General features: G+C 44.1%; 1 protein-coding gene across 30 annotated transcripts in view; it reads left to right on the plus strand.

Moving 5' to 3' along the window:
• Positions 1-390: 390 nt before the first annotated feature.
• celf4 (CUGBP, Elav-like family member 4) overlaps positions 391-16,236 on the plus strand; it is a 76,012-nt gene continuing 60,166 nt past the window's right edge. For all 30 annotated transcript variants that reach the window (XM_041951355.1, XM_041951504.1, XM_041951405.1 and 27 more), the window contains exon 1: positions 391-667. In XM_041951355.1, the coding sequence (XP_041807289.1) occupies positions 391-667 (277 nt within the window). The remainder of the gene's footprint in view (positions 668-16,236) is intronic.

A 16,236-nucleotide genomic window follows, 5' to 3' on the forward strand; every position in this document is an offset into this window, starting at 1 on the left:
GGGTGTAAATAGACAGTGAACGGTCTTGGTCTCTCTCTCTCCCTCTCTCTCTCTCCCTCCCCCTTCTCTCTTTCTCTCTGTCTCTCTTTTATGAAATCAATGAACGAGTTATTGGGTAGGACATAAATATAAGGAATCAAAGCCTCCACCGGGACCAACGGCATTGCGCGCTTTTGATATGCGTCTTCGCCAAATGCTACATGTGTTTTCACATCAGTGTAAATATTGGCTTTGATAGGACGAGAGCGGAATCAGCTCTGGCACGGCTTGGTCTCGGAACCAAATTTTGACCAAGACTTCCACCAGCTTTTTTTTTTCAACGTAAAACGATTCTCCACCTTTACCATCTGCTGCCGTTGTACCCATCCCAACTCACTGGCCGGTCCGAAGATGGCAACTTTAACCAACGGGCAGGTGGACGGCACGGTGCACGGTGTCGGTGTGGTCTCCGCCAGCACGAACGGGCTCGTGAACGGATTAAGCCACAGCCACAGCCCGGTGGGCTGCCCAGCCACCATCCCCATGAAGGACCACGATGCCATCAAACTCTTCATCGGTCAGATCCCCCGCAACCTGGACGAGAAGGACCTCCGGCCCCTCTTCGAGGAGTTCGGCAAGATCTACGAGCTCACTGTGCTGAAGGACCGCTTCACGGGCATGCACAAAGGTGGGTTATGCCCAGATTCCCTGAGACAACTATGGCTGTACTTGTTTTTGTCAGCGTGAAATCTGTCACACGCTGGTCAAAGTGAGGATCCTGAATAATGCAGGATTTGATGGGTAGAACTGCACGATTGTTGGCAAAATTGTGCAAAATTTCTGTCAGGCTGAAGCCCGAATGACTTCATGCATGTTGTTGTGTGGATTTGTGGCATCCAAAAAAAAAAAAAAAGGATATTTATTCTTTTGTTAGACTTGCCATTGTTTCTCCAATTCAGCGCATCATTCTCTGCCTCACTGAGCAAACATGTCCAAGCATCAGGGTGTCACGAATCGGGAGTCACGACGGCATAAATTTATGTAGGGTGATGTTAGGAGGAGCAATGTTCCTATTTGGGCAGTGTGCACGGGAGTGTTCACACATCGAGTCCGGCGGTTGTAAACGTGCTTTCATTCACTACAGCTCTAAATCCAGGCCATTAACCTCACGTTTTCACGTTGCAACAGCGGGGAGGCTGTGTTTGATTGCCCGCAGCACCGCACACTCTGTTACCCGTAACTCTCTCAGTGTGTGTGTGTGTGTGTGTGTGTGTGTGTGTTGTTTTTTTTTTTTTTTTTTTTTTTTTTTTTGGGGGGGGGGGGGGGGGGGGCGCTGGGCGTGAGGGGGGGCGGTCGCGCGTGCACGTGTGTACGCACGTGTGCAACACAAGAGGAGAAGGCCTATGAATATATTGTACTTTTGTTCAGCCTTTAAGATATTCAAGGTTTTCCGGTGTTGGTGGTCTGAGTTATCTCTGCGTGAAAATGAAAACTTAACTACAAAACAGAAAAGTAAATTGCCCAGAAATATGTTTTAATTGATTTTTTAGCTTTTCTAATCATGCACAGTTTATTGTCTGGGGTCTATTTTCTAACTTTTCCAACCCTGACTGACACAGCAGGTTCCTTTGTTTCAGTGAGGATGCCAGTGAATGATCATGAACTTTTGGTGTCACAATGCTACGTGGCCTTTTGGGCTGATATCACCGATCAGAAGTGCATTTTTGGTGCAACAGGAATGATGGTGCTTTATCCCTTTATTTTATTTTCTTCTCTCGGGGGAGCAGTCATTCTCTGCAAATCACCATCTAATGAGAGGTCACTAATTGATCTGCTACACCTGCAGGACATCTCCCAGGGGAGTAAAGTACATTAAGAATGAGCTATCACTTTTTGGAAGCCCCCCCTCCCTCCCTTTTAAAGCCCTCTCTGCCTCATGTAAACAATGTGTGGCATGTGCCATGTGTCAGGAAATGATTATGATATACAAATAATTTCAGAGGGCGGAGACTGTCTGCAGGCATGGGGAAACCAAAGAGGTGGAGAAGGAGAAGGGGGGGTTATCTTTTATTAATAGCCCAGCTGTAGTAGCGACTCCCTGTTGGACAGTTAATCACCAGTGGCCCCAGAACTATAGGCACGGCTCACCAGCTGATTCTAAGAACTGTCTCCTCACCGCAATATACGGCCCTGCTTCCCGGGCTGGGCCCCCGCTTTCATTAGCGAGCCCCCGCTGCGCTCATATTTTAACTAGCTAGAGGCACTAGCTGCTCCCCGGCTCGCCAGCTCACTGGCTCGCTGCGAGCTGCTCGAAGGCCGCATCCCCTCCCCAGACTCCCAGCACCTTCCTGAGGTTTCCATAGAAGATTCCCAAATTAGCAGTAAAAGACAGCACGTCCCACAAATAACAGGCAGAGTGACTGGCTGCGTGCACTGCCGCCGTACTGGTTTTATTGAAGACTACACAGCATCACATGAATCAGGTATAGCACGCTATCGCAGCAAGAGTTTGAAACAAGAGTAAATACACTTACAGGCAAATTTACATTTATTTTGAAGAGAAATAATTCATGCTGTATCCAATGTTTCTGTGTCCTGTAAAATGAAAACCTTTCAAAGGCGTCTTCACTGTTAATGATGCCAGTTTCATGTTCAATATGTTCTGCATTTGAAACTGGAGCAGTTTTTCCTGGATTTTCTGTAGAAGGTCAGGCTCACTGTTGCCGACCAGCAGCTGAAAAACCTTGAGCTGAACGGTGGTGCTTTAAAAATAATGTCGTACATTTTGTACAGATGTACATTTATGCATGCACATGTGAACGATCTCTCCCTCTCCCCTCTTCCCTCAACTCCTTCACGCCGTTCGGATTTTTCAGAGTCCTGCCATAGAGTATAGAGAGCCAAAATAGAGAGGGCATGGTGACCCTTTAAGGTGTGAAATGTTCCACTGAAGTCTACAGAGCTGCTCAAAAGAAAACTTCCCTTCCATCTTTTGTCCTCTTCATTAACTCTGCTTGATCCATTCTTTGCTTTCACCCCCCCCCCCCCTTTTTTTGTCTTCACTTCCAGTACTTGCACTGACGTGTTGCTCGTTCAGTGGCGGTGCATCGTGCAGGATAATGGCTGTGGCAGCACAAAGCCTCAGCTCCAGTCGGAGATTGTAGATGATCACCTGCCATTCCTTTTACAGCATTGTCCTACCTCTGTTTTTTGTTGTTTTTTGTTTTTTTTTTTCTAATGGCACGTACTTGGTTACTGTCATTGTTAACAATGCAAAGCCTCATCTGGGGATACTGTTGCATTCATTTAACTTTGCCCAAAGAGACATGGCACTTCTACAAAGAAATAAGCATGGTTTTCAGCTAGATAATACAGAGCTTTTTTCTGCTACGGCAGGTAATAAAAGGCCCTCCTGTTCTGCTGTACATCAACAAGCCTACAGAAACAGCCTTTGCTATGGTAATGCTACCTCTGAAGAAAGAGACCCCTATTATAGCCATTGTCAGCCGTGCCTGTGATACTATTGCCATAACCCTCCCCATAATGACTCCATGTATCACTCGTAATCTAGTCTTTAGGATTCTGTCCCCTTGGAATGGAGGGGTGGAAGGAGCGGGGAGGAGGGGAGCACGGGACGGGGGTCTGCAGAGGCTGGGAGCGGGCGCAGGGACACCAGTGCAGGCCTACATTCTCCCAATGATTTTATTTCTCTCCCCTCTGCGACCGAGCCATGCTAATAGAGGCCATTTATAATGGTCACCGGCTGCTGCTGCTGCTGCTGCTACCAAGCACAACGGGGCTGAGAGGCACGGCTAGCACAAAGAGCCAGCCCCTTCTCTTCCTCTTCTCCCTGGCATTGCAGCATGGGCGGTGGGGATCTACTCAAGAGGAGAAGGTGTAGATATGATTGCTCGCGCTATTCATCAGCGTGATTTCATGTAATAATCACTGGGGCAATTGAGCTGTGATGATATGAGGAAGACATTTAATAACTGAAGGTGTTATCTATTATTTACTGCCGTCACATCTTCAGGCGCTATTGTGTTGCAAGCCAAACCTTTATTGTCTACATCTTCGTTTTTGTTTTTTTTTTCCAGAGCAAATGCAAATGTAACTGTCACCAAGTTTGTTTTAGTGCTGGAGTTTCATTTGGTGGTAATTTAATGTGTATGATATATTTATCCTCGGCCAAACTAAATACATTAGCAACAGCTTTTGTCACGAGACCAGACAGTTAAAGTAGTTGCAAAGCCAGAGAGTTGCTCAAAGTAAAAAAAAACTAGCGTTGAAACTGCATTTAGAGCACAGCTTTTAAATAACTGTGGTGATTAATGATAATACTTTGGCTGTTTTTCAACCATTTTATGATTTAATATCAATACTTGAGAAAATAATGATATGATCATATAAGGTTTAATATGTTTGAAATCAAACAAGTAGAGATGCAGAGTAATGACCACTAGTAATCTGGTTTAAATTTACCCATGCTGCAGATGGTTTATGCTACAGATGGGGGCTATAATCTGTTCTGGTCATAAAGGGAGTTATGGTTCCCTCTGAACGCCTATGGTTTTGATATGTCAGCCCTTTTAACTGAACGTGTCGGGGGAGCAGGTTCAGAGCAGATCATTGGGCTCGTCGTGTTTGGTGAGGCCAGGAAGTCATGATGCCAAAAACATGAAGGACCCATGCTGTGTTTTATTGCAGGCAATTAGGTGTTACAGGTTGCCATTAGAGGAGTGCCGTCTGCGAAAAAAGGAAGGATAAAACCAAATTTGCCTTTGAACAAAGAGAGAAAGACGTGCGTGTGTGTCTCTTTCGTCCTGCAGGTCTGCGTTAATGCAGCATGTGTTCCGGCCGAAAAATTTCACTCTCGTTGCATCATCCTCTCTCTGTGGGATCCTTCTCTCTCCTCCTCTCGCATTTGGTTTGGGATGGGATGAGTGTGTGTGTGTGTGTGTGTGTGTGTGTGTGTGTGTGAGCGTGTGTGTGTTTATGTGCTCCTCCTCTCCTCCCTGGCCCAGAATCCTCCACTCAGCTCAGCTCAGAATGCACACTCAGGCCCCACATTGTGTCCGGTTTCAAGGAAGGCGCGTCGCGATCGGTTTTGAGTGTTTTGTCAGGGAGAAAGGCAACCTGTGTCACAGAGGAGGTCGCCTCGTACCAAAGTACACTCGACCACCGGCGCCACGCCGCACACCGCCACCCCTGTCCTGGCAGAGCCCTGAACTGCTAAGCAACAAGAGGGGAAACAAGAGGCGGGGCCAGAGCGGGGAGTACAGTGAGCCTAATTTGTCAAGAGGGCCGTTGTCAAGGCAGCACTGCCTCTGTTGTCCATTATTATTGGAGGGGACTGTCAGATGGGGGACGGCTGATGGCCGAGCAGGGAGCCAGTTAGTCACAGTGAGAGATGACCGCACCAAGCCAAAGGAGGGAGCGCTCATGGAGCTCCTGCAAGGATTAGCATGCTAACAGCAGGTTCGGAGTCATGGCGCCTGTCAGGGAGGTGGAGCCCTCTGACTCGTCTGACCTCGGCAGTCCTCTCATTAAAACCACTGACCTTTACATAGAGAGAGAGACAGAGACAATGTAAAGGGATGGCTGTACCTACACGTTCAAGCCAGTTCACTTCCTGAAGACAAACAAGCTGACATACATTCAGCAGAAATTTCAAGTTAAGGAAACACATATGCAAAAGTAAATGTGTGTTTATATATGAGTATATGAAGTATGTCAATAGCATATATAACAATAACAGACGTGTGTCGTGCAATTGAAATAACTGTCAGCTAAAGCTAAAATACTTCACTTTCTTCACACAAAAGTTTTTGTGATACTAGTTCAGGAGCACATTCACGTCCGGTGTCATACAGTAAAATGGTCCAGTCAGCATATATCGGCGTGTTCATGTGTGGTTAATGGTTCCACATGGCAAAGTCATGGCTCACTGTAGACGCAGTGCTGACCTGTGGAGAAGCACAACGCCGAGGATTTGTGGCAATCATTACAAATCTGGGAGGCTGCTGATCTCAACAATTTTCACATAGATAGATAGATAGATAGATAGATAGATAGATAGATAGATAGATAGATAGATAGATAGACACCAGCCTTTTTATTTACTTATTTCTTACTATTTTCTAATGAAGTGCCTCGTGTGTTTTGTTTTTTTTTTTGCAATAAGGCCACTGACTGTGCCAAAACCCAACTCTGATATATCAGTATTCTGATGTACTAAAGACAAAAGTGATCTATAACATCGAAAATACTGAATACTGAAAAATACTGAAAAATTTATATGTTCAACAAAGAAGCTTTCTTGTGTTCTGACAGTGAAGCTGCTCGACCGGTAGCCCAGAGCTGAGTTAAAATAAAGTCTGCCTTAAATGTTTCATCAACATTTGGCCTTTTGTTTTCCATAAAGAGAGGCGAAACATCTTGCCCCGGCTTCTCTCCTGCTCTTACTTTCTTATTGCCATGTTCTTTGCCCCGGTGTGCCGTTCTTCCAGAGGATGAAAAAAAAAATCCTTTTTTGACAAATGCTCCTTGGAGAGGTAAATATTTTCTGTTTTCAAGGCTCTTGCATCAGCTAAGTATTATTGTGCTTTGTGTTAAATTTTTAAGAAGTTGACGCTTTAGGCCTCTTCAATCTTTTAGCTACGCTTAATACCACTTCCAAGCCCCCCTGCTTCAAGTACCGGTGGCCGGTTCTGGCGATGGGGAATGCAATATTTTTGAAATGTTGGAAAGTCTTACATGTTTTTTCAGGGGTTTTACTTTTGTTCTACTGATGATTTCATTGCTAATAACAGAGCGCCCTGCATTTTTTTAAAATGATTTTTAAAAATCCACTGTATTTCAGGATCCGGTTCAAGGATAATTCATATAATATCATATAATGATAAATATAAACAGTAGTTTCACCCATACTGCTTCCATAACACGATCAGTTCCATTCCCCTTTGTGGATGTGATTCCTGTCTCTTTGCTATTTAACACTATATACTTACATATACCTTTTTTGTTCCATTTCTGGATTTCTTATCTGTGCCAGTGCAATTACACAGGCACCATGCTCTATGTGTAGTTGTTCAGTGTAAAAGGCTTAAACACCATGTCCTTTGTTCACCAGTCAAGAGGTTATGAATCTCCTCTGTGTGTGAACTTTGAAACTGGTGTTTTTTGCCTTTTGGATTACAGCTGCTGGCTCCTTTTATCAAGCTTTGCACAGTCAGGAGGCATTATCATAGGGAACACTATAATATCCATACACAATATCTGTATGTGTACAGTATATGTGTGTGTGTTTATATGAACATGTATACATTTTCCCTGTATTTTTGCCGTGTGTTTATCCCATTATGTGCATATGTTGTGGGTGTGTGTATGCGTGTGGACATGTATTACTCATGGCGTGGGGACACAAATCTGTTTAAACAGTCACACTGTGGGGACTCGTCTTCCTTATGGGGACAAAACACAAGTGTCCATAATGTAAATCAATTCATTTTAGTATGAGGACTTTGGTTAAGGTTAATGGGGTTAGGGTTAGGATGGGAAGACGACTGTGTGTGTGTGTGTGTGTGTGTGTGTGTGTGTGTGTGTGTGTGTGTGTGTGTTTATAGAGCAGAATATAGTACTGCATGTCCCAAATATCAGCCCTTATTAAAGCAGTGCTTCATCGTAACTTTTAATGTTTCACTGTAATATTTCTATCTTAGGCCCAAACCTGACTCGAACGCGCAGCGTGCACATGAAAATGGGTCCAGCTGCAGCTCTCTCCTGCAGAGGCTTTCCACGACGAAATAGCAGCATGACACAGCAGCAATATGAAAAACAGAACCAAAGTTTGTCACAGCCAACTGTGGTAGAGGCCCATTAATGCATATCCAGCAAGAATTAATTCCTGTTCCATATTCTGCTCCAACCTATTTTATCCACTTCAAACTCCATCTGATACCTAATGTTTTCTCTGTTTATACCCTTTCTTACATTGCTCTCAAGGTCAAGGTATGTTTTAATATCACAGACAAAGCAGATCACTGTTAATACCCCGCGAACAGACACATGTACTTCCAATAACCGTGCACAACTGGCTCATATACACTGAACAAATCATTCGGTTTTGGAGATTTATGGTTCATAGAAAGTTGAATTGATGTTTATTCTCAACAAATTTGCCAAACATAACTCGAAGTGGCGTATCTGGGTCTGCCTGCTGGGATACTCTGAAGCAGGGATTACACGAGCCGTGTACTATTTGTCCCAGACAGAAAGCACGTCAAAGAGTGTTGAGCGTGTGTGACTTGTCAGGCCAGACGCACATTTAGCCTCCTCTGTATGCATGCATACAATCTCCTATGCTGTGTGATGACTGCCAGGTTTGAGTGTCCCTGATTCAATTCACTTTCTTCCCATCTCCCTTCATGCCTATTTCATGCCCCCCAATTAAAAATGCACCACGTTGACTTGTAAAAGGAAGGTGGGAATGGAGGTTAGGGCTTTTCAAAGATCTCTCTCAATTATTCAAGGCCAAGTTTGATTCAGAAAATGGAGGAGGATTAATAAATCATGCAGAAGTTTTCGAGGGTTCGGGTACCAAATGTAATGCAAGATGTTCTGATGAAACTAGCACAAGCGACAACCGAAAAGAAATGTTTGCTGCCTATTAGGCTTGACAAGCTTGGATTCCCAGAGTCAGCATCCTACATTGAAACTATTACTTCTTTTTAACAGATGCATGAGGAACATCTGAAGTTAGCAACTCAGTCTAAAGAAGCTTTGCCAATATTCCATTTTAAATTCAAGAAATATATTAAGTTAAGGCACCGTTCTGAGTGACATAAGGCGAGTGATCGGCTTTGAATTTGTATTTGTCTCTAGATGCCCGCTGGGTCCATATCATTCCATTTTCATTCCCCCAAAAACTCTGCACATCAGTGCCTTTTGCTATCAGATATTACCATTCAAATCATATTGGCATCACATTGAGGGAAAGTACATCAAGGCTTTATCCTATCCTGCTGGTTGGAGAGCAGATAGACCAAAACATATCGCTGCAGAGGGAGATGGTGCAAGAGTGCGTAAAACGACAAGGAGCTCAAGACAGAGAGAGAGAGGGAGAGAGAGGGGGAGAGAGGGAGAGAGGGAAGGAGAATTAGAGAGATGTTGAAACAGGGATGATGTAAGAGAATGCGTGAAAAGAGGCGAGGGAGATCCATGGAAGAGAGTTCGGGTGGGGGGTTGCACACAAAGACAGACAAAGAATATCAAGAGGCAGAGCGATACACAAGAAAGAGAGCAGAGATTGTTGAGAGAGGTGCAGACTAAAAATGGAGGCACGGAGCGATTGTTCAATGACAGACACAGAGTGAGCCAAAGGAGCGAAAGGAAGAGGGAAGGGCCTGACAAGAAAAGACTGAAAAGCAGGAAAGGAAAACAGCAGACAGAGAAGTAGAAAGAGTGAGGGAGTCCCAGAGACAGATGTCGCCCTCGCCGGCCCCGGCAGATTGATAGCTCCTGGCCCAGTTCCATGCCAGGCTTTGACCCCTCTGTCCTCTGCTGTAATTTATAGGCTGCGTTTTGCCGGATTTAAGCACTACTCTGTGGTCATCATGGCTCGAGAAGGGAGAATGACCTTCCTGGGATGGGAGCAGAATTAGACCCCTGCAGCTCCCAGCCAACCTGGGGGTAAATACACAAGTGCTCCTCATATTAGAAGGATCTCTGACATGTTAATGGGACAGGTTTAAAAGGAGATTTGTCAAGAACCCTTTTTTCTCTCCTTTTTTTTAAAACTCCTGCTCTTTTCTTCTTGTATTTCCATATATTAATGTGACAGCGCAGGAGCAGGCTACAGTATTTAAGTTTTTGTGTGTTGTGTGTGTGCAGAAATTGATGAATGTGCATGTGCAAAATAGCCCCCGGCTGCATGGCAGTACAGTCACACTGCCATCAACGTACAGCAGCTGAGAGGCTGAATATCTTTGAAGCATTTTGGGTGATAGCGGGGATTTTGGTCTGATGATGCAACAACATCTGGGCAGGCCACGGTCGTTCTGAAACAATTTGTTGTCTTTAAACTTTTTAAATTCACTAAACCTTTTGTCTTTGATTTCACACAGATAAACCAGCCTGGAAGGGTCACATGATGCATGTAATAAGTTTCCACTCCTTTAGGCACATTTATTTAATGTTAATAATTGTTTTTTAGACTCTGTAAGGTGTACGGGAGGGGACACAAGGGTGGATGATGACATTCTGCTGGATTTAAGCAGGCTCATGTAGTTTGTTTGGGATTTGGGATCAATGGCTACCTCCAAAGCAGGTGAAGACCTTCATGGGTTTATTAACACCTGATTGAGGTGGTGAGAAATCAATCACATTTTTCCAGAATTAGTTCAGAAATAACAGATAATGACTGTGGCTTGACTTGAACATAGGTTTCTCTGAGCTACTAATGTGCTATGGTGAACTCACTCTTTTGGTAAGACATTTATGCTGCCGTACCTTGCATTTTCACTTTATAAGCAGTATTTTTTTTCTATGCATTTAATTGCACCTAATTTTTGATTTCTTTAGAAGTTTAAATATTTTACATTCAATTTTAAGAGAAAAATCGATATCTTTTAAATGTTATTATCAGGTTATTGCAGCCAAATTACCTGCTTACCACTGTATTTAAGAATATTTTCATTTAAACATTACAGATTTTTATTTATTTTTTGAGTCTGCTGATCAAAAACACCTCAGAACACTGTCTGCACCTGCCTGTGCCTTTAAAGTCCTCCTTCATTCTGAGGGCTGGCCTAGTTGCTCATTGAATGATTAGCTGCTGCTGTCGTAAATTAGGCGCTAATTTTGTTCAGATTGCGGGCACAAACTGAATGAAACAAGCAGCGTGAGTTTGCGCTGTGGTTTAAAGTAAATACGGCCCTGTGTGTATCCGGAGCGTGCCCTCTAGTCGACTAACTTGGCTGGCTAGCCGGTGGGCTCAGCTGGGTTTGTGCTTGGCCATTCAGAGCGCTACCTCAATGCACAAATCAGCCCAGGGAATGATCTGGACAGAAAGCCTTCAGCAAATTATTACAGATTTGCAATTTAATGGCTTCTGAGGTCTCTCCCAGCCCCACACAGGTTCCCAACGAGACAGAGCCTATTAGTTTGGTCCTTTAATCACAGAACAGGAGATGGGAATCCTAGCCAAACCTATACATACCCCGCTTCACTTGGTGTGGAATGATTTCATGGGGTTTATAGATAGAGACAGAGAAGTCTGTGCACGCGTGCAGGCGTGTGCACGAGTGTGTGAGCACCGGCTAGTTGATAAGCTTTGCTTTCCCTGGAGAAACAGCAGCATTTGTGTGTGTGTGTGTAGGAGAGAGAAAAAAACAACGTGTTCCTCTATGGATCGTTTATCAATACCACGAGAACGCACTGGGCAGTAGCAATTAATTTGGCATTGGCTGTACCCAAAGCAAACAAAAGTCCACTTCAGAAACAAAAACTGAGAATTAGTTTCCGATGGCATGTTCCAAAAACATTTTCATTAAAAAGTGTTTTATTTAAACAAAACATGAAAATGTCTGTAACAGTCTGCAACACTGAAGTCCTCGTATTATTCTCTCAAACTAATTAAACTAGGAAAGTTTCTATTTAAAGCTCCACTTTTAGAAACATCAGTGTTTGTTCAGGTGACTCTAAATAAGAAATAAATTGCATGTGATTTGTTACACACAAATGAATCTGCAGTTGTGCTCCTGACCTAAAGTTCCCATTTCGCCTTTATACGCACGGAAAGAACGTATTTCAAATCGTGACATAACTTTTGTGATAGTATTTGCTGCAGACAAACGGCCGGCGTTTCACAGGGCGTTTAGGCAAGTCTTTTCCCTTAGCTATAGTTGCCCTGATTAATGTGCCATCAATGCAAAATGTAAAAACTATCACTCCAATCTGCCTTTCAATGTCCCAATTTGTCCAAGAGGAAGCCAAGCTTTCTAAACGAGCTGGATAAAAGTGACTGCCAAAGGGGATGAATATATATAATTATCTGTGGCTGGAGCGCCAACAAAGAGACTTTGAAAATCAACTTTGTGCGCCAAAGGCTTCATTAGTCTGACGACAACAAAATGTCCCCTCGACTTGCAGTTGGAAAGACACAGGTATCTGCAAAGCCATTAAAACATGCAGTCGCGCAGCCTTCTGCAGCCCAACCACTATCTGTTTGGGATTAGAAGCTACTTAATGCGCTAATGTTAATATGCTAATGTGTTAATGTTATGTTTGAATTATTAGGTGATTTAAGAAATGGCTGGCTGCCGGTTTGTTGGTCTTACGCATTGACACGTTGGAGAGGACGGATAACTGTGTTTACTTTGCATATGGAAATCCCTGGATGTCTTTCATCTGTCCTTCCTATAGCGACTAGTGGTCCATGTTAGCTTTGCAAACATCTTAATTGTGTTAAATGGAGGAAAAAGGGGGGAAGATTAAAAGCCATTAATGTGTGTTGCGTGAGGGTGTGCTATTCCCGGGATGGTGCTTTTGTTCACTTTGGCAAAGCAGATGAGAGAGTTTCACCTTGAAACTCAATGCACACCAGAAACATTGTCATTGTGTCTACCGACAACGCTGCTGTCTCTCGCTCTCACTGTTTTATACGCTGTCGGACTCGCTTTGCTCGTCTTTGCATTCCTTTTCGTGATCGCCATCCTTCTTACTCTCTTTGTACGTCTCTCTCATTTTCTCTCATTCTGTCTCTCTCTTGCGTTTCCCTTTGTAGCACTGTTTCCCTCCACTGCTCTCTCTCTCTCTCTCTGTCTCTCTCTCTGTGTCTGTCTGTCTAAGCGTCAGATAAGCTCACTGGGGGAGACTTTAGAGGACTCTCCATCTGTGTATAAATAGCTCTGGATGAATTATTGAGGGACCTGGGGTTGCTAATAATCCCGCAGGACCCATCTGACAATGACACAGAAGATGGAGGGAAAACAATTACGCAGGCTTTCTCCTTCAGAAGAGTGGGAATGGGGATGGGGGGGGCTCGGCGGCCTCTGGGAGCCTCCTCGCGGGGCCCAACATCTTGGCTAATAAACCCAATTAAGTCTCCGGAATCAATCGGAGCCCCGGGGGCGTCCTCTCTCTTCCTTCCCCGGACGGCGCGCAACAACAGGAAGTGTAATGATTCATGTTCCCCCTTCTGCATTTGGATCGTCCTCTCATCTCCATCTTGCAGGTTGGCAAGGCGGACGGGACAGGACAGGATGTCCGCCGAGGCAGGATAATAGGACAGGGAGAGGAAAAGGAGAGGAGAGGCGAGCAGAGTGGAGAGGAGACGTGCACGGAGGAATATTAATGGGAGTGTTTATCCTGTAAGTGTTTTACCACGGGGACGAGACATGGGACCACTCCCATGACAGAATTAAAGCACTTTGTCTTCTTAGTGATACATGATTCATCTGTGGACGTTTTTGATTAATCAGCTTTGCCAGGTACTTCCCCAGCTGTTGACACAACATGCTCCTGATGCCTATCCATCTATCCATCTATCCATCTATCTATCTATCGATCTATCTTGGCAGATAATATTGACTTTTAGGAAAAGCATGGTTAGGATTAAACGTAACTATACTTGCAAGTTTGTGGTGAAAGGTGAGCTCCTGCATGGAGGCCTGGCGCGCTACATGCCGATCCACATCCTTAAGTTGCCGCCTCACCTCAGGGCGCACTCCTTCCTGCGCTGGTGATGAACGCTGACGTTGGACTTCTATCACGAGGGGAAAAAAATCCTCCAGCGCCGACATTAATTCTTAGCGATACCGGGCTGCTACATTCTGCGTTTTAACGGCCGTCGTGCATGAGAGCGACCCAATCGCTGAAGAGATGAAACAAGACACCCAACCTTAAAGTGCTCTGTGTGTTGTCAGGTTTTAGGTAAGTTTTAGTGTCTCGTGATGGTCTAAACACGGTTTCAAAGTATATAAAGTTCCCAAATGAAACACTGATCAGTTGTGATTTTGGCATGAAAAAAAAAAACTGTTTCTATTATCAGTTGGACAACATGAAAACATTTCCCGGAGTGTCAGACCTGGTATGTAACCGTGCAGACTTTTGGTTCATCTTAGGAGTCATTCCATGTTTAATAATTCATATTGTGAAAAGCTAAATTTGGGTGTCCCAAACATTTCCTGACAAAATGGCTGAGGTAGGATGAGAGTGGGGCGATTCGTCCGCCTGGATATCGGGGACAGTTTTAGCTGTTTGGTGTGCATGTGTGTGTGTGTGTGCGTATTGCCCTCAAGGGAGCTTTTAACAAGTGTGCGTGTGTATGTGTGAGCGTGTGTGTTTAACATTTATGTTACATGCGATATGAGCGTTGTTCAGAAAGGTATTTCACTTTGTGGCGTGAGAGCTCGGGTGTCACGTGCAAGCCCAGTTTACTTGTGTGTTCCATTGTGTGTTTGGGTATAAATGTGTGTATCCATCCTGACCCTTGAGGGGCCTAGTGGGGGGGGGGGCAGGTGGTTCATGGTGGTGGAGGGGGGGTGTAGGGGGACGACACTGTCCTAATGATGCATTTTCTACGCCATTGATTCAGTGGCTCTGCTCTCCAGTAAATCCTTCACATGCAACACATTAAAGCTGGCCCTTTTTCCTCCTTTGCCAATCGATTAGCACAGCTTAGAGACGGCCACTCTGGGAAGCAGGGCGAGAGATGGGACCTGTTATCTTCAGGGACTCTCTCTCTCTCACACGCACACACACACACACACAAACCATTTGATACCATTTTCCCGTACATTTTTTGTCACAAACAATACTTTTGTCATTATCTAGCTATGCTTGTACTGTAAAAGTACATCAGTGTGTGTGAGAAAGTGTCGAGTTTGCGTGCTGTTAATTCCTGTAATCTCTGGATTACAGCATGCATTTTAATATGAAGGCTGTCCACATCCAGCTCTCCTGGTCTTTACTTGTTCAGTTTTTTTTTGTGTGTGTGTTGCTTGCTTTGTTTTTTTCTGTATAGCCTCCTAAAGGTACCGCTGTGTGCAGAAACATGAGCGTTATGTGCGATAAGTGCGAGTGTTCGGTTTAATATGCATGTAGTAATCAGTGATTTTCTAAACTTTTATTGTCTTAAATCAGGCAATCTTTTTTCCCACACTGCTGCACATTTCTGGGCAACTTCTAAGCAATTTGTTCAGAATATTTCTCAGCGTGTTGCTGAAAGTAACATTCAAACCCCTCAGAGCACATTAATTTGGCATGATGATTTAACAGGTTTGTAGGAAAGGCCCAGTTATAAAAATTTATTTGACACCCCACGGTCAATCAGAACTCAGTATTCACCCAGGATACCGTATAATAACTTTTATTTGACGATCTTCATATCCTCATCTCAGAGAGTAATTTAGTTACAACTGGAGCCACGATTGTTCTAAATTACAATGTCCTGCACTTTTCAGGATGGGAAAAAAAAATGCAGCAGATGTACAGCAGCGCTGTCCCGTCCCTTTGAGTTTCATCACCTTGCTATTAACTTCTGCTCTGTCTTGTCTTGCTCTCCAGCTCCCTCTGTGACATGCTCAGTACGTGTTCCTATATTACAGATTATTTCCGTTCCCCTGAAGAGAGGACTAAGGGATCTGCATATAGTCGCCTATAGGAGAGCTGGGACTGCTATTACACTCCATTATAAATGAATTCACCTCCTCTTTTCATAATACTGCCCCATAGTTCTGCCTCACTCCGCTGAAATAATATCATACTTAAGACCAGCATTCATTAGTCCCCGAAACAGCTCCTGAATTTTTAAGGCCTGTTTTACACAATGAAAAAAAGGCTTCTTGTGGTCTCTGAACAGCAATTGAAGTTTTTTTCCCCCATGTTCACAGCACAGAGTACAGTACCATTCTCTGAGCTCATATTGTCGGCTTCAAAGTGCTTTTTTATTTAATCAGGGTTTACAGCTGCCAATTAAAGATTTTAAGATGATACGGGGAGAAAGTTGGAGTGTTCCTGGAGACCTTGGCCGTGTCCCCTAAAATAGCCTCTATCTTCTGTCTCTTTTTTCCATTGTGAGTAATGATCTGAAAGGTCAGCAAAGGTGAAGGGGATATGAGCGACTGCTGCTCACTTTATTGAATTACTATTCCTCGCAGAACAAAAGTGTAGGAGCTTGCCTGGGCTTTTTCGCTTTGATACCGGATTCAATGGGAGATATTTAACTTAGACCAGTCTGCAGGTTAAATTAAGCCC

Source organism: Chelmon rostratus, chromosome 2, assembly GCF_017976325.1.
Source record: "Chelmon rostratus isolate fCheRos1 chromosome 2, fCheRos1.pri, whole genome shotgun sequence".
NCBI lineage: Eukaryota > Metazoa > Chordata > Actinopteri > Chaetodontiformes > Chaetodontidae > Chelmon > Chelmon rostratus.